The following is a 23,757-nucleotide window of genomic DNA, read 5'->3' on the forward strand; positions in this document are numbered from 1 at the left end:
ATATATATATAATATTTATATATATATGTACATCTGTGTAGTATGTGCGTACATACATACATATGTATGTAGGTATGTATTTGCGGGGCAGCAGCTGCCGCTTCAAATGCCGGCTCACACACACTAGTGCTTTCATTCTTCAGTTGCTTCTGCTGGCGTCGCTGCTTCTGCTGCTACTGCTGCCGACACTGACGCAAGCTGCGCTGCCAACATGTTCTCGCCAAATTCTGAACACTCACCGTCATTTAGCATTTCGTACTTCGCAGTGAGCTGGCGACGCGACAACACAGTATACGGCAACGTTTTTGTTCTTGAGCCCATACGTACATATGTATATAATTTCGGTAATACTAAAATACTTTTAATCATCGTATTAATCAACTGCTGGTACAAAAAATTGGGAAAACGAAAAGCTCGTTTGAAAGCAAAATCGAAACTTAGCAAAAAATTATTTGTGACAACAAAAAGTGTAATTCTTATAACTGATTTATTTAGTTTTTTTGGCAAACTGATTGTTTCACATAAGGGAGATGATAAATGATGATAAATGTAATAAATGATCCAAAAATAAATCATCGTAAATAACATATCTACACGTATGTATGTGAAGATACATGCATACATACACATCTAACCTAGGTCAATATTGTTTATAGTGGCGTGTGAATGTACGCAACAATACATCGGAAATAGCGACAACAGCAGCTGTAGAAATCGTAGTGTTCACACTCGCGCAGAAATAATTAAAAACGCCAAAGATAATAATTGATACACCCACACACTTGCAAATTAATGTGAGTACGTACATACATAAATACATTTGTATGTATGTATGTACATATGATTATACGAAACCGAACACATAACTAGTGAGTGTCTACACAATATCAAGAACAAAAATATTGTCAACAGTGAGATCAAATTGTACTTGAAAACACATACATGTATCAGCGCGTACATGCATACACATGCATACATGTACATACATATGTATGTATATAAATTGTATAAAACACACAGCACCGGTATTAGACGACCGCAGCAGAGAACGCACGCCAACCACCAAGCAGCACGTCGGCCAAAGCTCAACGCAGCAGCGCCTCTCACCTACTCACTCACACACAACTGTGTGTTTTTGTGCGCGCACTCACATATTGATGTACATGAGACCGAGCAGCTCTCCCTCTCTAAAGACACTATCACTATTAAGAACAGTCGAATAGACTGCGTGAACTTCGAAGTTTAGTTCCTATATAATATTTAGAATCAGAACGCGATCACTACTACTCTCGTTTGGTCGAGCAGCTTGCGCTCTTGACGTCTCGCGTATCTCAGCTCTTCTAACCAACAAACGTCTAATATCTTATATTTTAGTGATTTACCCAACTCAAACCGGAACGACTAATGCACACTTAAACAAGTGTGAAACATTTCTATATTAACTTCGAGTTTGTCGATTGGCTTAACAACAAGTATTTTACAAAATAACTTTCAAAGCAAACATACGAAATACAAAAGGATACTGATTGTAATACAACCCAATTGGAGTATTGTATCAAATAATCTTGCATCGATTTAATTTGAATTTTATGGTAAGTTTCATGTAACATAAGAATGTCAAAATAAATGTATATTAAGTAAACTAGTCGACAATGAAAACTGCTTAGTAATCTTGAATCGTAAATTGATGCCTTTTAAAGAAAATGAGGCGAAACATTTACATTCAAAACAATTAGGAAAACTACAATGATTATTCGATCAACAAATGTTTAGTAGCAAGTATTGCACAGATGAGCACATTCAAATGTAACGACTTATGTCATATACATAGTTTAAGCAGTTAAGGATTAACGTGAAGCTCCATTACGTATTCACCCCTAAAGCACCTGCTAGAAGGTTCTAATCTAATATGTGATGCAACTGTCAAGTCGGCAAAGTCGAATAATTCAAATAGCTATTGGGGTATGCAAAAGTAAATAAAGTCAGACGAAAAATAATGATAACGAAAAACAAAACCAAAAATAAGCAGTTTTAAAAATCAATTAAATTATTTCATTGATAGAATACTTATTTATGTTGAAGATTTAACTTTATCACCCGTGCGGAAAGTCTCAACAAGGTATTTCATATGCTACTAATTATTTACATCTTATACTATATATAGTTCAAGTAAGGGACTGTATGAAAGTGGAAAAAATGATGCACTAAGTGATTTGCGAAAGTCACTAAAGATTATTCATAGTCAAATCAACTTATACCCACCCCCAACAAATTTTGACCACCTTGTGACTCAACTTTCGCGGTCCCTTGACTCATAAGAACTCTCAGGCCTATAAAGCTATTTAGACTATCTTTTCAGTTATTTTCATATTTATCAATTGGTTCCATATCAAGGGGTTTCCTAATAATGAGTGAGTCATTCCACTCTCTTTTGTGACTCACCCATAATACATCCATAAAGGTTGGCAAGCTACTTGAAAATAGGTGAAAGAGTGATTTATTAAGTGATCAGTAACTGATTGCATATATGTACATACTGTATAAAGAATTGTATAATAATGTAGATATGTATGTGTTCTTATCATTATCTTGGGTCGCGTTACATCTTTGAACTCGGCTCAACACAATATTTATTGATTTAACTTGTATTGCGCAATTGCGAGGAAGTTTAAAGGCTGCATGCACACAATATCAACTTTTTTTGTGTTAGGTGAGTAGTACATGTACGTTTGTATTTTATCTACATATTTGCTAATTTAGCGTCTGAAGGTCAGTACCAGCGTCAACAAGCAGGCAAAACACAAAAATAACTAAAATCAGGCACCACCAACATTAACTACATACATTTGGAAGCGTTGTTGGGTAATAGGCAATTGATAGTGGAGTATTTACGAATGCGGCATTTTGTTTTTGCAATGGAAGTTGGGATGATGCAAAATCGTAAATCATAAAATACATTAGTAAAAAAGAATATCAAATGAAATGAATGCAAATAAAAAGTGATGTGGTATAAAAAAGGTAGAATCTAACTATGTCTGTTTATTTTTATTATCTACATATGTCGTTCGCTTACTTTGAGGGAAAATTAAAAAAATACTACAAATTTTCTATTTGAATTGTGATGGTCTTGTAGTAAGCTAACGATGTGCATTTCTTAAATCATTTGATTATTGCGAGCCAAAAAAATAAATAAATTAAATTGATTTTAAACATTTATGAATTTAATGCAATGTAAATGAGCAAACACTTCAGTAATACTAATAAATTATAGAGAGCAAGCTTTTCCATTTTTTTGATAGTCTCATAATGATGTAAATTATTTTAAAAGTGTTTAATATTGGAATATTTATAGTTTATGAAATACAATGAAATTGTATTTAATTCAGGTGTCTTAAAGATGATATATGTATGTGCTCCTACATATTCATATGTTCACACACCTAAACCTAATCTCTTTTCGCAATGAATTTCCGTAAAGTAACAATAAACAAAAAGTTGACAAATTATTTTTGAATAGTACTAATTTTAAATAAATTTATTTGGTATATTGATATACTATTACATTATAAATATACCAGTACAAAATATACCCATATATAATATCCCACAGAAGGAGCAATTTTCCACAACTTCTACAATTTTATCTGATCATGACAACAACTTGATCTCCGTGCTGTCAAAATATCTATCTACATACATATATCTCTGAGACCCAGGACAGGCAGACAAACGAGCATTGCTATATCGTCTCGGCTGTAGACGCTGATCAAAAATATACATATGTACATATATACTTTATTTATGGGTAGCGGGTATTATTAAAATCGAATATAAAATTTTTGGAAAAACTTCATATGGTTTATATGGTAATTACACTCATAAAGAGTGTGACCATCTTCTGCATTTTGTCGATGCGTATTCGCTGCGCTTTCATAAAGCTAATTTTTGCCATGCCCACTTCCGCCCCGCAAATCGATAAAAATCGACTAACAAGTGTAATTACAGCTAGAATTGAAATTTGGTACATAAAATAATATATAAACTCTCCATTATTCATGAAAGCTTGGTTGCGAATACCTAAAATACCAGTTGGTATACATATATTTTTTTAGTATTTTTAGGTATACTAATTTAGTATATTTTAAAACTTAATCTTTTGAGACTTTCGCTTTCTTATTGTATTCATCTGTGTGCATCTAAATGCAAGTTTGAGTGCTGCTGTCCCTCGCTTGAACAAACAGCAACAACAATACAACACATTTTTAGAAGTTGCTGTACCCAGGCCTTTGTATATGCGTATTTTCATTGATGGATGTATGCATGTAGCTCATCAGTTTTTGTCTGATCATTAAATGAGGACATCTGCAACTACTGCTTGCTAAGATCTATCCTCGTAAACATATCTTAGGTTTGGTCAGTAATTTATTTTTTAAAAAATGCGACGTATGTATGTATGTATTCATACAAGTCTACATTTTGTGACGAAGAGATTCTACCCAAAAAAAAAACTACCTTGGTTGATTGTAGCGAACTTCGCGCTCGCCAACCTGCAAAACTAGTTTTGCCAAAAAAGGTAGCGACTGAACAAGTATGTATATATATATTTATACATGTGTGTGTGATCACTAATTCATTGCCCAAACAAACAGGTATTTGACGATATACACACAACAATTCGAACTTAATCGAGAACATTTCAAACATGTGCAGTATATGGTACATACATATGTACATATATCGGCCATTTGCTGCACCACATTGATGCACGTTTTGTTGTAAAATATCTAGTCCTAATTAATGCAAAGGATAATAAATATTTTGAGACATCTACGTAGTGAATTGAGCTAACTTGCTGTATTGTTTGTTGTGTCCATTAGGTAAAACACTAGATTCTATACGGAACCTATATTCACAATAAGAAGATTATATGTTAAAACATTATGGGTTTATTAAAAAAACAAGTAAGAAGGATACAGTCGAGTGTGCTCGACTGTGAGATACCCGCTACCCCTATTGAATAAATGCAAAATATTGCGGTATTAATTTCCAAATATACCAAAAATACTACAAAAAATACTTCAAATGTACCAAATGGTATATTTGGTATATTTATATAGTACTACATTCAAAATATACCATATACGACACAATAAACCAGATTGTCAGCCAAATCAACAAAGACCCCTATTAAGTAGGTTTTTGCCCATACAAAAGTATTTCCTTGATAACTTCCACAATTTTTATCTGATCGCAACCAAATTATCAGGAATTACAATTACTATAGCTATTATTGTATATACCAGCTTTAAAACTAAGCTTGTTATTCGATTTTTGTTGATTTGCGGAAGCAGGCGTGGCAAAAATTTGAAACAAACTTGATCTGCGTGCAAACATAACAAATGCTGTCCAAAAAAATGTATAGCTCTATCTCTTATAGTCTCTGAGATCTAGGTGATCATACGGTCGGACGGACAGGCGGACATGGCTAGATCGTCTTTGTTGTTGACGCCGATCAATCATATGTAATTTATAGGGAGATGCCTCCTTCTACGTGTTACATACATTTCCTGCCGGCACAAAGTTATAATACCCTTTAACCCTATGGGTAGCGGGTATAAAAAAAAGACCTAAGTAATTTATAATTTTTAGGTTGTTTTATTCAATTTTTTGGGTCTTTCTGTTTTTGTCTAAAGCTCTTCATCTTATGGTCAGAAACGAAAATTAAGTGTATAGAAATTATCCAAATTGCATTCTCTTTAGATTTTAAGACGAGCCTGAATATCAGTTTTAAAGTTTTACTTTATGATTTATTAAAAAACTCTCGAAAATTTCATTATAAAATTCATTTATAATTGCATACACGCATATTTACATTGAAGTTCAGTTGTACAAACATACATATCGGATTTTCCTTTTATTCTCACTCACATACATACATATGTATGTACCTGCATACATTAATGCATACGTACATATGAATTTATTATTGCTACTACTGCTATTGTACGATCTAGGCAATTGCCGCAAACATGACCACAATACGATCCCCCAACCCTACAACAGCTGAAATTTCGGTTTCGTGTGGAGTAATTTACACACACCCAGTCTCAGATGCATGTATGTACGTACATGTACATATGTACATATGTATGTACTTAAATAAAATCATATATGCACATATGTACGTAAGTTTGGGCATGTGCACATATACATACATACATATGCATGTTTGTACCGTGTGGATATATATGTATGTATGTATGTTCACGCATGTACGTATGAGCCATTTTCTGTATTCGGGTTTCTTTTCTTTACCTTTTCGAAAATTCAACAAAATACAAAGAATTATCATGAGCTTTCGGTAGGTTATTGACCTTTTTGTATGGCAAGCAGGGAATGAGGTTGCTTTGGCGTCGTTTGAGCGAAGTATGTATGTATGAGCTGAGCGAAGCATGTTATTGAACAACTTTTAAAAACTTGTAATAAAATCTCACAGAAAAACTTACAATGAAATGTTATAACTTAAAAGTACACATATGTACATATGTATGACCATACGTACGTACGTGCATACATACATACATATATCATCACATTCACAAAATTATACGTGTATACGTGTATGTACAATATCTACATAAATTAAAAAATTGCACTCCTCAGTGTCTGTGTTGTCGTCTGCGTCGTCGTCAGCGTCAGCTGCAGACAGCTAGCGTCAGCAGAGGCAGCGACGCACGTCGACGTTCGCATCGTACTCTCGCTCTCTCTAAATCGGTTGCTCGTGTGCTTGCTTTGCTTCTTTTGTCTTGAACTTGAACTACACGTGGAGGGCGGGCAACTGTTTTCAACGCCGCACTGCTCGTTGGAAGGCATTTTAAGTGAGCCCCGCTTGTGTGACGATAAGGAGGGTGTGCATGGATTTTCAACAAAGCATCTGGCATGGGGCAACTCTTGGTGCCACATTGTGGGTGAGTGTGAACACTTCGTACAACACACAACATTCATACATACATATGTATGTACATATACATATAATGTTCGAACTTGCAATGAGTAATCACAATGTTGCTGTTATTGTTGTTGTTGTACATGGTATGTACATATATGCGACTTGCATACAGGCAGTGCAGGGAGTTTGAAGGCAATTACATACATACATACATACATACATATGTATGTATAAGAAGCTTGTAAATAAAAGGACTGCTGATGTTGATTTCGCGACATATCGGCAATGTTTGTATGTAATACATACATATGTATGTACATGGGGTTGCTTTTTTTAGCCTTGAATTGTACATTGATTCTGCATTCGCACGTTTGACATGCAAATATGTACATACATATGTATGTATGTATGTATGTGAATATGTACATAAGTATGTATTTATGTTCATTCTAACCAAAAAACATTTGTTAGTATAAATATTAATTATAGTACATTCATGTATGTATTTATATATGTACATATGTATGAATATGTCAGCGATATGCAACTGGTTTTTGTGTATTTAAATTACACCACGTTTTGTAATTTTACACGAGACTGCCGTAATCAGTTCGCTCATTATTTAATAGAACACTCAAGTTAGTATAATGCTATCTATTGTTACCCAAGTCCACCCTATTCGGGAACATCAGCTACAGCTTATTGGAATTTGCATGCGCAAATCGACTTTCGCGTCTTCTCACACAGTATTGACCTAGGTCAACCCCTAACTACATATGTACATACATATGTATGTATGTGTGTCTGTGTGTATTTATGTGTGATTGTGTATGTAATCAACAAAATATAAAATTTGATTTTTATTAATTTTGTTTGAAATTATAAGTAATTTCTTAAGTTTGAAGGTTCACTTTTGTCATTGGCTTTTTCGGATTTTCAGAAATCACTTCGAAAGTAAATATTAATTACAAAACTAAAATTTTGTGTTATTTTTTTGTTCTAAACAAATTATTAAGGAAGACCAATACTTTTCGCCGAAATGGATTACAATAGTTAAAAAACTTAAAAAACGGATCATATGTAGACTTTAATTTTCCACTGTATGTATGTATGTAACATATATGTGAAGCAATGTACATATTTATTAATATTATTTTCACTTGACATACACTCGTTTCATTGATCCATACTTTAAAAACGAATTATAACTCGGAACCATCAGGAAATTTACTTATGTACATACATATGTATGTTTATCTATGTATTGTTGAGAAACTAATGTTAAAATAGTCTGAGATTGAGTCCAATCTTGCATACATTCATATGTATGTATGTATTTGTAGTTCTCGCAAGTCACACGATTCGCTTATCAATATATGTATGTATGTATGTACATATGTGTACGTACATATGTATAATCGGTCATGAACGTTTTTATTGTGTCCCTGAAGAACTTCCGCAGTAATATGTATATCATTTTGTAGTTTTCCCACTTTTCAGCATTACCCCGCACAAAAAAACATAAATAGAAAAATAAAATAAAAGTAAGTGTATATTTTCTTCTGCTTAATTGCTTAATTATTTGTTATGATATTGTTTAATTCAAATTATGTTAAATAAGATCACCTGTAGTGCCTATTATTAATTACCAACAAATACATATACAACGTACATATTTGTATGTACATACAAAACGATAATATACTACAGATGTATGTACATACATTTTTACTTGACATGCAGAATCATGCATCTCGGACACTATAAAATACTATTCTCTGCTACATACATACATATGTATGTATGAACATACATACATATGTATGTATATATGTATAAATTTACTTATTATTATTCAGGTTTTTACAAAACCTGATTTGACACTCAGATCAACTTCTCTCCCTTCGCCGTTTCTCAATCTCTTTGTTTAGTTGTCCTATTAGAAATAAAGCTTTACTGATCTATCCAACTTAAAAATTATTTCGTAACTGGCGCTAAATTCTAGGGAAAATGTTCCAAAATACCAGTTTCATGCTAGACCCGCTCTATTCGGATCTATCCCAACAATATAACGGTACTTAGATCAACTTCTTTGGAACGACGAGAATTTCTCTGTGAAGCGATTAGGGGAAAGGCCGAGCTTCCTACGATCATTGACCGAATCGTCGTGCACAGCGTGGTGCTATTAACCTCAAGTTATATGTATATGTACATACATACATATTAACCTCAAGTTATATGTATATGTACATACATACATACACACACACATACATATGTACATACACATGTAGTTTTATTGCGTTTCTTCATCGTTATTAGTTTCTATACATTCGTTGAATCCAAATAACAGAGATGGACTACTGCATTTATTTATAAGTACATATGTAAGTATGTGTACATTTACACACACAACTATACGTATACGCATATAGACGAAAATAGTTTTTGTGTCGAATGTTAATGAACTTTTGGGCCAGTTTAACGAATTGTGTGACGAGGAGAGGCACATAACAACACTTTAAGTGTGTGAGCAAAAGCAAAAAAAAATTAAAGTTTTTTTTGTATCTCAATAACTTACACTAAATATATGTACATGCATATGTATGTATAATTAAAATTATAATTTTTTCGAAGTTAAGATCAGGATTCTATTTCAAAAAATGCAAAATAAAGCTTAATTTAATAAAAATATTATATAATACTGAATTGAAAACTATAATTAATAAACATTTACTTACCTAAATTTATGAATTGTAAAGCTACAAAAACTATTGCGTTTAAATCATGAACAATGATTTTTTTTGTTTATCTAAACTATATAATTTCGATTACTTGCATGGATGAGTCATTTATCACAACAGAAATAAACTCAAAAGCTTCTAACCATGCTCATATAATAGAATGGCAGTCAAAGTGAAAAACACTCAAATATTTCCTCACTCAAACAACGCAGAGTGTATCGTTGAAATGGGAAATGGGGAAACTTGCTCATCGCTTTTCCTATTGAAAATGTGCGTCGTGCAGTTGGGAAATTTTCTTTACTCGACAGATCAATGGGCTTGCTTGCTTAGAGTGCGTTGTGGTGGTGGTGGTTGGTTGGTTGGTTGGTCCAATTTGGTTTGGTTTGGTTTGGGTTTTTGGGCTCACGCGTACTTTTCGGCAGCTCACCCACCAGTCTCCCGTGCACCAGCAAACGTAGAACTTCGCGCGCGGCAATGTGAACTCCAATTCTTAACCTGCTCTGCCCTTACAGTGTGTGTGTGTGTGCTCGCTTGCATTTGTGACGTAGATGTGGGCATGCTTTAAGATGACCGATTTTTCAATGGACAATATCTTAAGATCATTCAGAAAAATGCGCATGAATAAGTCATTAGGTCAGACCAGTCAACCCCTCGTCCAATATAACCACCATCAACAACTCCCCGTTAAACAGTCTTTAAGGGATTTAAAAAAAATTATTAAAATTCTTAAAAAACATGTTATCAAGCAAAAGATTTCTCGCAAAATGAAGATTCTAGTTTAAGAACAAATATTGCTTATGCGGAACGTATCTTTCATAAAAATCTTGAGACTGCCACAAGAAAAATGCGACTGATTTACAAAGATTAATACAGTAAGAAAAAAGTCTGATTATCATCTGGATTGCCTAGTATGAATATATATTGATAAAACTCAAAAAGTGCACTGCTTAAAAATTGTTGTAAAAATCTCAGATATCATACGAAAATGTATACCTATAAATGGACAGTCTATAACTATAAAAAATGGTAATTTGATGCACGAAGCAACACCTCTCACACAACACCCGTTACAACTTCATAACAATTTCGTAATCATAAACACAATGACTGAAGCCCAAATCGGAAAAAAGTCTTGGTCAGCCAAGCAAAACGGAATAAAGGACACATTTACTAAGTCATGCAAGGATCTCAAGGATATATCTAAAGTTAAGCCAAGCGTTAAAGTTTCACCAAAAAAGACAAACCGAAAAGGTAATTCCTAAGAATGAATGAAAACTTGACATACTTTTCACCATTTTGTTTCGGTGTACATATTTTTTGAATAACAAAAAGTGGTGAGAATATTAAGAAAACGCCGGTTATAAAGCTTTTGAAGCAAAAACCAAAAAACAGAAATTTCCAACTTGGGAAATTTGTGTTAATGCGTATTGGCTCTCTTCCCTTTCTACTATGCCTCTCTCTTATAAGTTCCTCATTTTTATCCCCGAAACCTATGCGTCTTCTTTTATTATAAAGAGCTGTTATAAGACCAAACTACGTCGTCTAAATACACAGGGTGGTTTTTTTTTTTTTGGTTGTGTGACACCCATCCCTTACTGGTTTTTCCTCAATACCAAGGTCCCTTGTAGGGTTCTTATTTTGCTTTAGATACAAGATATTTATTAATTTTTATATTGAATACCGAGAAATCATAGTATGTATGTAGTTATTATTGCATGTATTAAATAAGATGCATTGAAACTACGTGTGCGATTCGTTCTTTTCGATTTGCTCGAAAAGCAGTGCGAGTGCAAAAATTTGATCTACTGCGAGAGTAACGAGTATTGCCAAAAATTTAAAAGATATTTTTTATCGGCTGTTGACGCTGATCATGAATAAATAGGCTTTATTGGGTCGGAGAGGCGTCCTTCTGCCTCCTATTAATGTATTTGAATTTTTTAATTATTTTATGGATTCAAAATCATTTTCACATATGTATGTAGTTTGTGAGCAATCATAGTTCATAGTTAGTCTTTGTAATGTTTGTAAGTCAATACAGATTGTATAAAATATTATTCTGTTTGTTAGACATATAGATCTCAGAGAGTATTAAAAGGTAGTGCAACGCAAATTGCTCACGGCAATACACAAATTGCCTTAGAGTGTCATTCAATTGATTGGCAATAAATACCTATACAAATTATAATGATAATACCTTTTTGGACACTCAACAAAATAAAATAATCAAATTCTTTGGTTGTTTCCTTGCAGATTCATCCAACAATATGGTGTACTACTCAGCTAATCAGTTGCTGATAAAGACAGAGCAACCCAACCAGTCACAGTATTGCATTCAGACACCGCTCATTACGACGAGCAGTGGTATTGGGAGTAGCTTAGCCCCGACTAACGGGAATGAGCATTACGAGCTGTTGCAGACACCACAGCAACGACAGTTGCAGTTACAGGAACATCAGCAACTCACTAACTACCAGCTCGTCCTGCAACAACAACAGCATGAAAGTATTATAAATATAACATCATCATCAGCCGGAGCACCAGTATCAGCAGCCCAACCTCAAATCAAGTCAGAGTTGCCGCATGCATTTGAAGCTGCAACCTTATCTAAGGCGACTACAGTTGCTGCTGCTTCACGAAAACCGAACACTAACAAGCCACAATTCAAGTGCGAGCAGTGCGGCATGACCTTTGGCAGCAAATCGGCGCACACTTCACATACCAAGTCGCACGCCAAGAACACGGATATGGCCTTGAGCTTAAAGGGTAGTGGTGCCTTGGGTACAGGAGCTACAGCCCTGCCCATTGAACTGAACGATGCGGGTCTACCAATAGGCATTCCAAAGAGTCCGACCATCAAGCCAATGGCAAATGTGGCAGCTGGAGCTGATCCATATCAATGCAACGTATGCCAGAAAACATTTGCTGTGCCCGCACGATTGGTGAGTTAACTTAGCTAATAAGAAGCTTTACAATTTTTATTTAAAACTTAGCAAGCTACAATTGATTGTTTTCAATAAGAGTAACAGAGTGTGAAGGCCTGTATACCGAATGTACACTGGTACTACCAAAAAGTGCATTAGGTCTAAGTACAATCATTACATTCCAAATAAACTAAAGCCCGACAATTTTTGATGTATGTATACAAAAAATCTTCAGTGTCTTTTAAGTTTTTATCTAATTGAAACTAAAATAAACTGAAAGTTATTGTGTATACATATATAAAATCGTTATTCTACATTTTTGTATATGGACAGATATATGGTCAGGGATAGAGGTAGAGGCCTTTTAGAATAATAATAAATGAGAAAGTTACAGTTACATTGTATGCGTATGTAGAAAGAACAAATTATTTTGTGTACATAATATGTACGACATATGTATGTATGAATATATGTAACAGCACATTGATGTTTGATGACGTTTCGGTCTGTACTGATCAGCTGTGAATAAAGTTTAATATTTCAGTAACACGCCCTCCACGAACTAAAATATCTAATATGTTATATGTGTACCTTGCATCCATTGCAGATTCGACATTACCGGACGCACACCGGCGAGCGTCCGTTCGAGTGCGAGTTCTGCCATAAATTGTTCAGTGTCAAGGAGAACCTGCAGGTGCACAGACGCATCCACACAAAGGAGCGACCATACAAGTGCGATGTCTGTGGACGTGCGTTCGAACACTCTGGAAAGCTGCATCGCCATATGCGTATACACACAGGCGAGCGTCCTCACAAGTGTTCCGTGTGCGATAAGACATTTATACAATCCGGCCAATTGGTGATCCATATGCGCACGCACACTGGCGAGAAGCCCTACAAGTGCCCGGAGGCAGGATGTGGCAAAGGATTCACCTGCTCCAAACAACTCAAAGTGCACTCACGCACTCACACTGGAGAGAAACCCTATCACTGTGACATATGCTTCCGTGATTTTGGCTATAATCATGTACTCAAATTACATAGAGTTCAACATTACGGCGCCAAGTGCTACAAATGCACTATTTGCGACGAGACCTTTAAAAACAAGAAAGAAATGGAAGCCCATATCAAAGGTCATGCCAATGAAATTCCCGATGACGAGGTTGAGGGGTCAGCGGCAGCAGCGAGCAGTAGCTCTACTTCTTCCACCTCTGTTATCAGCAATTCGGAGAGCAGCAATAACTCGCCACCCGGCTCACCCCAAGCTGTGAAAAAGTCACGTCAATCACGTAGCATTAAAGTAGCAGCAGTCGTAGCTGCTGAGCCATCGCCATCGCCATCGCGGTCGCCTTTCTCGCCAAGCTCAATCAGTTCTACATACTCGCCATTAAGCAGCCGGGCATCGCCTCAACCACAGCTTGTTGCGACGTCAGTGACAACCGAGCCGGAAGCCCTCAGTTGTGACAGCGGCGTTTCCAGTGCTCAGCACGTGCACAACTACCCGGATGAGGAGTTGCCCACAGATCTTAGCATGCAGCAGCCCCCTTCACAGATGATGTATTATCAACAGCAGCCACCGGCGATAGGTTTACCCTGTTTAGTGGATTTACAAACGCCGCCACAGCATTCATCGGTATCTGGCTTAACTATTAATCCTGCACTCCTTGAGGCGGCCAGCATTGCACGTCTGGATCATGACAACGACTTGGATGACAGAAAAAATACGAACAGTAATGCACATGACCACAACGAAGACGAGAACGATGTACAAACAGCCGCTTGGCAAATGATGCAGCTGCGCCGTGGACATGGAGTCAGCCCAACATCGACAGCCTCACCTCCTTCCACGCAAAATTCTAATCAATCTACTATGCAATTGAATGATTTGTCCGCTAATTATGATGATGCCCACGAGGCAAATGTGCTCATCGATCATTTCAAGCGCGGTGATTTGGCACGTCATGGACTCCATAAAGGCTATGCACCAGTACCAAAATATGAGTAAGTATCTTCGAATCTAGCTTCGAGTAAATTGTTCCTATTCAAATACCTTATTGCTGTAACTACTCTTGCAGATCTGCCCTACCCAACTCGGACATTGTACGTCGCGTTGAGGCAGCCATTGGCTTGCGATCTAGTACAGAATCGCCGGAGCGCAGCTCGTCTCCTGAGAGCGATTCCTTAATGATGGCTGATCGCAATGTGATGACATTGCCGCTACGCAAGCGAAAGCATTACATGAACGAGGGCGAGCCCACCATTGGGATCAGCAGAAGCAGTGGCGAAAGTGCTGCCACCATTACATCCGTTGTACCATCGTCATCAGTGACGCCAGATGCCACCAATGGCGCCAAGGTGATGCGTATGAGCTCCGTCATACAATTTGCCAAGGCATCGTAATGGGAAATACTAGCAAGCCAATCAGCATAAAGACTGTATACAAAGTTACATGACATGCATAGAATTGCCTGTCTTTTTATTTAGCAGCGAGAAATGCCAAAAGTATTATACAAAACTTTTTTTATTTATAACATTATCATCCTATTATGTGTTAAATACTTTTAATACTTTGCTTAAGTTTTCACTTAATTTTTGTTACACGTTTCACGTTTCATCAACTTGCATCGCGTAAAGCATGTGGTGTGGTATAGACGCAAATCAACAAACAATGAAGCCCTACCAGTAAATCTTAAACCGTAACAATAATAAGCTGTGTACGTATGTTACGTACTAAAATATTTTAAAACACTAAGACAAAAGAAGGTCATATTGGCATTAATTGTTGCATCATTAGTAGCAGCAGCAACAATACAATTTATTACATATGTAACTACATATTGTACGCCTATAAATCCCCCAATATACTATAAATAAGTAACATAAAAAAAAAACTGATTTTACATGCATTTTATATTTTATACATATACATACAAGTAAAACTAGAAATTGTGGTCGTTAAAATCGACACTAGTGTGGAACATGAGTGTATTTACATATGTATGCATACACACACAACATTATATTCAACACTCAATTCAATAACTATATTATTATAATATATATTATGGAGAATAATGAACTGATAAGCAAAATCATGCAAGCAAATTTAAGTTTAAATATAAATCAAGAAACTAACATTCAATATATATACTTGTACTTTGTATGTTTGTACATACATACATTGCATATTTAGATACGCCATAAATAATTTTTTATAAATCTTAAGTAACATACATTAGTCTTAAATTGTAGCAAAAAATATTACACGAAAGCAAAGTAATAAAATAATTGCGTAAAAAATATGCACATATTTTGAAATTTTGTCCCATTCTTCTACTAAAGCCCTTTTAAGGTCAGATTCGTTATGATGTTCTGATCCAAAAAAGCCCACAAATTCTCAAAAACATGAGGACAATTCCAAATTAGCGAAGCCTGCACAATTACCGCCTTAAGGTCATTGTCGTGGTGTAAGCGAAAACCATCCCTAAAGCTCAGCTTATCTGCACTTTGGCCTTCAGTACCTCCAGGTATTGAGTCTTGTCCATCGTTGATTCAATAAAATGCAGTTTTCCGACATACATGTTTAAGTCATGATACTGACATTGCCATGCTTGAGATCGGTATTTGGCTTCCGCCAGACATATGCTCCACCCAAGAAAATAATGTTGAATTTATGCTCGTCACAAATACTCTTCTCGCTACTTATAAATGGCACCTTGCTCACTATTCTGTCATTAAAGTTGCTTTTCCGGTGTACTCGACGAATGACATCTGTGTGGCATGCCTTACCCAGTTCTGCCTCTACCTCACTGGCCACCTTTGGTGCAAAAAGTTTTGGACTTTGTCCGGATTTTCCAGACATTATGGTCGGTCTCGTTAAAAAACTTATTGAGTGCATTTCTTCTCTTGCAACTCTACTTTAGCGAACAAACCGAACAGATTACTTAGGTGCACCATTTCAGCAATTATTCGACAGGAATGGCGTTTCTTAAAATTAGCTATGACGTTTTCTCGCCTCTCAACTGTGGTTGTCGGACCCTATTTACAAAATATGCGTGTCTATTGAGATCGAAAGCTTGAAATGACAAAAATGTAATGTAGCGAATACTATATACAAGGCAACAGATCAATAAAGATCCGTTACTGCCTTAAGAACTGATCGCCGCTCAGCTGCAAAAATTTTTGGTTGAAATAAGCTGTGGTATTTTTGTTTGTATGTTTTCGTTTTATATAGAAAACAAGAAGTGAGAAAATAAAAGAAATAATATGCATTGTGTTAAAACATTAAATTATAATTCTGCGTTTAAATATATTCAATACCTCTTTTAGTTTGGCAAGAATGATTTAAATGTCAATTGGTAGTGGTTAAAATAAGTTGTTATCCACTGTACGTAACAGACAGATGAAATCATTTGCCTCCCCATAAATCATGAACAGGCGTCTCTATCTCTTATTATTGTAGAATCGCATACATACGTTTAGCAGATGCGACTGGTGCATTCGAGAAATATAAGCTTCTTTATATTTAATTTATTATTAATTAACTACAAATTTACGTATTGCTTCACATGAATCCACTTATTCTGTAATGATCAGATTCCTTTAGTAAATCACCAATTTTCTTATGCGTCTTAATTCCTTTAATTTTTTGGCTGTATTTAATTTTTTTATATTAAGTAGAGCAAAACAATTTTAGGGCGTCAAAATTTGTATGTGCAATAAAGAGATGATTGCCATCATCATCGCACTTAATCAATATATCAAAGTTTTAGCGAAAATTCGACCACATTTTCAGAACCTATGTATTATAAGTATTGAACTAAATTTTGCCAATGAAATATTCTGCATCGATTTGTGTATTACAAACCTAATTTTTCCTTTAGTTTATTTTTGACCATTATTTAAAGAAATATGACGCTTAGCAATAGTTAACGAAATATTTCTAATATTGACTTATCTTATTTTTAAACTATGTATTTATATAATTTATTGTAATGTTTATTGCTATATTTCCTCAGTTAATGCAAATCTCTGTAATTGTAATTATTAAATCCATGCAATTAGATGGATATACATTTAATTATCGACTTTATATTTCAATATAATTGCACGGTAATGTTAATTTCATTTACAACAATCAATGTTACTGAGGCCTGGAGAAACAGATGCAAAGTATGGTACAATATTGATGTATACAGTGACCATATAAGATAAGGCAGCTGGTAGATAAACAACTATTTACTTAAAATAATTAATTGGTATTGCTAGTGCTGTTTATACACTAAAAATGTAAATAAACTTCGAAGATCCAGTCTTCAGATGCCTATGTAGGAACAAAGTACAAGCACGATAAATATCATAATTACCATGAAGACAACTGCAAGCCATGCGGGGATTGTTTCTACAAATGGAAAATGTTATTCATTATTTACAGTATTAGTTGTTTTGGAGAGAAAGACTTACTCCGCTGGGGTAGACTGTGAATGCAAACTTTATTGTCCACTGATATTGAGAGTACGGCTGCTTCGGTGTCACTGGAAATAGGCGGTCCCTCTTCATTTGTAATAGGAAGAAATTGCAGCCCGGTGACAAACATGGAGTGAGCATGTGGAATGTGAAGCACTCGCTGAACACCATACGGATCAAAAAAAGTTACAAATTTATTAGGATGAAGATATATATGAATGTTCGTTGGTAAACCTTACCTGTAAGCTAAATGCTATATATATAGATACGCTGCCGGAGAACATTGTGCCGACAGCGACGAATCGTCCATCATCTCTGACTGCCAACGAAGACAAGCTCTCGTCAACAGATGCAGCCACCCGCAATTCACCATTCTTACAATCCCATTGCTGCACAAAGCCCCGTTGCTTGCCTACTTTCCCCAGAGGATTGGTAACTGTGAAAAGTCTGTAGTTGTCTTTATGACCCTCCACGGTGCCATAACGACAACGTTTAAACAAATACTTATTTCCTTCCTGTGTTTGCCATTTCAGTTTGTGCTGTTGTTTTCCTGTGCTCAGATCCCAGACTATACCCTGGGCATCCTTAGAAATACTGACGATATATTTACAATCTGGGACTAAAATCTAGATCGTCAATTTCCTTATTATGAGCAGGCCATGATGTGCTCAGTTGCATTTGTGGAAATGTCCAAACACGCAGTTGCCCGTCGGTACCACCAGTGGCCATCAGGCGACCATTACTACTTATGCGAACCACTCGTTGCAGTGGTTCACCGTTACTTAGAAAATCCGTTTGAATTACATCCGCAGCTTGAATGTCAAATTGTAGACGCTGAAATTGCTTTAGTATGTCTGCTGCTGTTGGCGGATGACAGTTGTTTCCATTAGATAGCGTTTCGACTCCAGAGTGTGGTTGAACACCTCGATGACGAACCCCATTCTCATGGGAATGATCGCTTTGAGTTTGTTTTTTGTCCATACTTGCGTCGCTCGTTATATCGAGCTGTGGCTGGACGAAGTACATTTGACAATGCGCCTCTTGACCAGCACACAAGTACGCTCGTCGTCCACTATTTCGCACTGCAAAATTCATAACTACGTTGGCACCTGTTTCGTGGCGCAAAACCTCCTCCGCACAAAAGTGACTGCCGTTGTGATAAAGTTCGTATATTTCCTAAATAGAAACGCATTGAAAAAATATAGTGAGTCAATAGAAGCCAATTAATAATCGGCACACTTACAAAGCCATTTGCTACGCCAGTTTTGCTGGAACCACCGCCGCCAGCAACCAAGATATGCCGACTGGTAAGCATATCGACCGCATACAAAGGAAAGTTGACACGGGCCAATAGTCCATCACTAGGCCTGCGTGTAGGAGCCATCGTCAATAATTAATAATTATCGAGCGTCTCTTTATATTTTTGTAGTTCTTTTTTTGACCAACAGCACTAAGTCACACACAATCAATTTGGGTGCTCCGTTATTTACAAAAACCTATCGGAGCATTTGTTCACAGTTAAATTGTATTATACGCTAATTTTTTTATTGTATTATTTACACAACTCTTGATAATGTTCTCCAATTTGTTTGCAATCGCACTTCCTTAAGTCACCAAAAATCCACGTACACTTGACCCGATTTTGACCAGTGTGACCGCACCGATAACGAAAAAAAATTATTACCAAAAATAAAGATATACTAACACTAATAGCCATTTTCCACCGCTCTAAAAAATCCCGGTTTTTTTCCGTTCAGGACGAATGTTACGTTCGTCCAATGTAAAAACCTATGAGAAAAAAAAGTTGGTTCGGAACGTAAAAAAACTGAGTGCAGTGAAATAAGGCTATTATTTAGAAAAATTATAATATTTGCTTTCACAAATCGCATCTACTTGAATGATGCGATTCTATGATGCAAATGCTTACCTTATACTCTGATTAAACTGGGCTGCATCATAGAAATTTCCGACGGATCATTCCTTAAACGGCTGTGTGTCAGAGAGAGACGACTAATCGAACCTCACCATTGATTATGCGGCAATGATTTTGCAAATGGGGACGCGTATTTTGAATATTTTTGTATATGCATCGAAAAATGTGCCATATCGATGGAAATCAACTTGTAATTTTACTTGCAAATTTTGGCGTCCAAAACTATTTTAAAATGCATTGCAATTATAAAAAAAACCAATGTCAAAAAATTTAAGGAAATAGATGCATAAAAAATGTTTAAAGTAATAGCCTATTTCCACTTCACTTCGTTTTTTTAAAGTCCCGTTTCGGGGTTTCCATTGGCACGAACCGAGAATTATGGGCAACGGCAAAATTCTCAATATGGCCGCTCTGAAATGTCAGCTATTCAAATGTAAACACGAGTTGGCGAACAATTCAAAAAACAGCATGCGCATTTTAAAATGGAAAATTTTCTTAAATTGCATGATTTTGATGAGGATTTTGACGATGTGGAGGGAAAATTAACGGAGTATAGGGTATAGGCCTTGCCAATAGTAAAGAAATCGCCATCAGTTTGGGGCTATGTACATAAGTAGATTTGCAGGCAGCAATGTAATATTTACATAAATACATTTACTTTTAGCAACGGCATGGGTGTTTTTGGGAGCGCGATGTTCCTGGAAACATCGAATCATTTTTTGAAAATAATTTTTAATAGGGAGGAGTTTGGCACGCTTGTGGAACGTCTTTGTGGATTGGCCAAAAAAGGCACAACGTTTCTCCTCCCATAACTCGAGCAACATAGCCTCGCCACTTCACGATATTGACGGCTTTCGAGTTTTTTGGCTCATCTAAAATATAAAAAATTTGCTTTTAAAACCAAAATAAAATTATTGTCCTATTTTCATACCTTGACGCACTTAAGTGTCAGCTGTTTGTTTAGTGGTGAGCTCTTTTTCGTTGCCATATCGATCAAAATATCGCGTAATTACCCAAAAAGTGCGTTCGCTATTTCTACGTAGCTCGCCAACGTAGGAAAACCGACTTTTTTACTTATGGGTTTTTACATGGGGCGAACGTAACATTCGGCCTGAACGGAAAAAAACCAAAGAAAACCGATATTTTGGGTGCAGTGGAAATAGGCTATAAATCGGCAAGACGATCAATTTTAGTACTTTATATCGAAATATGATCGTTGCAAATGATGATATGATGTAAAACGAAAATAAATAGAGTCAATTGATGAATAAAAAGTAAAATGTACACATAACGTTTTTGAGAGCCGACAGAGCCGCATAATTTATTGACTATTAAAATATTTTCTCATGTCTTTGTTTATTTGAAATTGCTTAATTATTTTTTTGCTCTTCTTGGTTCTATTAAAAAACTCCAATGCAGTGAATTTATTTCACTTTAATTGAAGCGTCAAAATTGGCTAATGTGCGTGAAGGACATTTACAATAGAGGTGGAGAACTATCGATGCCACTATCGGGACTATCGATGGTAGGCCACTATCGACACGCTCTCGATAGCAGCGCCCACTCTCGATAGTGGAAATCGCTATCGTCGATAGTGATCGATATTTTTTCAAATTTCTTTGTATACACGCATCCTCCGTAGAGTCAGAGGGGGTCTTCAGCAAAGCAGGACAAATCATAGGCGTACAAAATTATTGGTTGAAATAAATACATAAATAGCAGTTAAAGTAAACCTAAAAAATAAAAATTCATATTATATGAATAATAATTATTCATTATTTTTAGATAAAGATTGGAGAACCAATTTCTTACTCTCATACTTTAAACAAATATTTGTGTTACGGACTGGTTGTCTTCCTGGGGCCGCGCCGGCTGGCTCATCGGTACTCAGGTGGAGTTCCATCCCTGGCCCGCAGTCCGCACAATCGATAATTCCACCGATATTAACAGCTGTTTTTAACAGAACGACACACCACTAACAGAAAACAAAGCAGCTGCCGCGCAATTAAAAATTGCGCTAAACAAAAAGGAAATTCAAAACAAACGTTGACGACGGTAAGTAAAGAAAACTACAATAATATACAACTCACTGATCCATTTGTGTTTGAATAGGGCCACAGCTGGACCCTGGCGTACCCACCCTGCCTGAGATGGCCACATCGACGCCATCTCCCTTTCGTTGGCCACCACCTCAGTGGCTGCTCCTCATCCGGCGTAGTGCTGTGGAATCCCCTCCCTCCATGCTGAGAAGACTCACACAACCATGTTCATCGTAAGTACAATATTATAATTCATGAATTTTTCTTAATAACTAACATTCACTTTATGTACTTATTTTACAGATAACATACAAATATTTAGACAAAATGGCAAAGGAACAAGATTTATAAATCACGCAGTAGGACGAGCGAAATAACAAATAGCCACACGGCGTAAAGGACAACTTTTATTATATGTATGTAACACATCCGGGCGGTTCGTATATATTTATTCACCAATTTATATACGTATGTTTTTATGTAAGTATATATATATATCTGAGTCGCTTTATTGTCAACCTTAACCTACCTAAGAGCTCTTGGGATTGGTGAAGGGGCGATATGGGTGGTGATAGAGAATATGTATGTATATATATATAAATTTGTAAATATAAACGTATAATCCCGCAGCAAGTTGATTTTAAGAATGTATATATGTATGTATGGAGGTGTTTGTCGTCCCTACTCTGTCATTTATTTACAAACAGAATAAATTAGTTATCTACTTCAATTTACTTTACTTTAATTTATTATTTATTTAATTTACTTGGAATTTTTATTTACTAATAATTAATTAATGATTGCTAAATGATCTCGCAGAAAAATATAGACACAAAAAAAACACAAATTGATTGCTGTTTACTTTTTTTAACGTGACGACAGTTGCGAATGTTTGGAAGGAGTGCACTGACGGTCGGAATTGGGGCGGACTTGGAACTGACTCACCAGTCGGTTTTCTCCTCCCGTCTCAGCGTTGGCGGCGCCGTCTGTCCCACGTCGTGGATGCTTCTCCCCGACGTTGAAGTGCCGTGCGCGGCGAAGGTCGCCCGCGCTTGTCCAGCGGTGATGCTCTGGTTGTTGTTGTCGTTGCAGTTGCAACTTGTTGCAGTTGATGTTGTTGCAATTGCTGCTGCTTCTGTCGTTGCAGTTGATGTTGTTGCAATTGCTGCTGCTTCTGCCGTTGCAGTGCCGTGTGTCTCGCGGCGATGGCTGCCCGCACTTATCCAGCGGTGATTGTGGCCGCTGGTGTCGCTCGACTAAGTTCCTTCTCGCTCCTTCTCGCAGATTGTTGGTTCCAAGCGGAGTTGGGTTACGCTCAACTGTTGCCCTCATAAGATTAAGAAGCTGAAGACGGGATGCTCTGCTGCCGCGGCTTTTTCTCTGCTGCCGTCGCGGCCCGATTCAGAGTTGCTGGCGCTATTGTTGTTGTTGTTGCTGCTGCTTCTTTTGTTGTTGTATGGTTGTGGAGTTGGATGAGTTGCGGTGGCTCTACGTAACAGTTTTCCTTGCTGTTGATTGTTTTGTTGTGGTGTTGCTTGCTTGATGACTTTACGAAATGTGTCACTCGCGATATAGTCTCGCTCAATAGATCAGAGGATTGAAGCGCAAGCGTTTTCACTTTATCTTAATACTTTCATGCGCGTTGTTGCCATTAATGGTCGTTTGTCTTTGCTCACACTGTTGTTGGTTTACGATCTTTCAGCGG

General features: G+C 36.4%; 3 protein-coding genes across 6 annotated transcripts; 2 read left to right on the plus strand and 1 right to left on the minus strand.

Moving 5' to 3' along the window:
- Positions 1 to 325: 325 nt before the first annotated feature.
- On the plus strand, positions 326 to 15,542 carry LOC133834883 (Krueppel homolog 1). Of its 4 annotated transcripts, XM_062264650.1 has the most exons (5): positions 326 to 344; positions 1,375 to 1,592; positions 11,944 to 12,632; positions 13,222 to 14,615; positions 14,690 to 15,542. In XM_062264650.1, the coding sequence occupies exons 3-5, from the start codon at positions 11,958 to 11,960 to the stop codon at positions 15,012 to 15,014; spliced, it is 2,394 nt and encodes a 797-aa protein (XP_062120634.1). In that variant the 5' UTR covers positions 326 to 344; positions 1,375 to 1,592; positions 11,944 to 11,957; the 3' UTR covers positions 15,015 to 15,542. The 4 variants fall into 4 exon arrangements, with proteins under 4 accessions (XP_062120634.1, XP_062120633.1, XP_062120635.1 ...); XM_062264649.1 differs by lacking the exon at positions 326 to 344 and having other exon boundaries at positions 1,010 to 1,592; XM_062264651.1 differs by lacking the exons at positions 326 to 344; positions 1,375 to 1,592 and adding an exon at positions 6,686 to 6,968.
- Positions 9,660 to 10,565, plus strand: LOC133834888 (uncharacterized). The gene has a single exon (XM_062264657.1). The coding sequence runs from the start codon at positions 10,242 to 10,244 to the stop codon at positions 10,473 to 10,475; it is 234 nt and encodes a 77-aa protein (XP_062120641.1). The 5' UTR covers positions 9,660 to 10,241; the 3' UTR covers positions 10,476 to 10,565.
- Positions 15,543 to 17,685: 2,143 nt separating the features above from the next.
- LOC133834884 (prolactin regulatory element-binding protein) lies at positions 17,686 to 19,820 on the minus strand. The gene is given in 5 exon segments (XM_062264652.1): positions 17,686 to 18,015; positions 18,078 to 18,240; positions 18,320 to 18,697; positions 18,699 to 19,256; positions 19,324 to 19,820. Coding segments are annotated over 5 exon segments (1,326 nt in total). The 5' UTR covers positions 19,465 to 19,820; the 3' UTR covers positions 17,686 to 17,929.
- Between the last annotated feature and the right edge of the window lie 3,937 nt (positions 19,821 to 23,757).

This window comes from Drosophila sulfurigaster, chromosome 2L (assembly GCF_023558435.1).
Source record: "Drosophila sulfurigaster albostrigata strain 15112-1811.04 chromosome 2L, ASM2355843v2, whole genome shotgun sequence".
Taxonomy (NCBI): Eukaryota; Metazoa; Arthropoda; class Insecta; order Diptera; family Drosophilidae; genus Drosophila; species Drosophila sulfurigaster.

Coding starts and splice junctions, on each gene's coding strand:
- LOC133834883 (XM_062264648.1), top strand. CDS start 10,797: ATGACTGAAGCCCAAATCGGAAAAAAGTCTTGGTCAGCCAAGCAAAAC. Junction 12,633..13,221: donor TTGCTGTGCCCGCACGATTG/GTGAGTTAACTT, acceptor CATCCATTGCAG/ATTCGACATTACCGGACGCA. Junction 14,616..14,689: donor GCACCAGTACCAAAATATGA/GTAAGTATCTTC, acceptor CTACTCTTGCAG/ATCTGCCCTACCCAACTCGG.
- LOC133834888 (XM_062264657.1), top strand. CDS start 10,242: ATGTGGGCATGCTTTAAGATGACCGATTTTTCAATGGACAATATCTTA.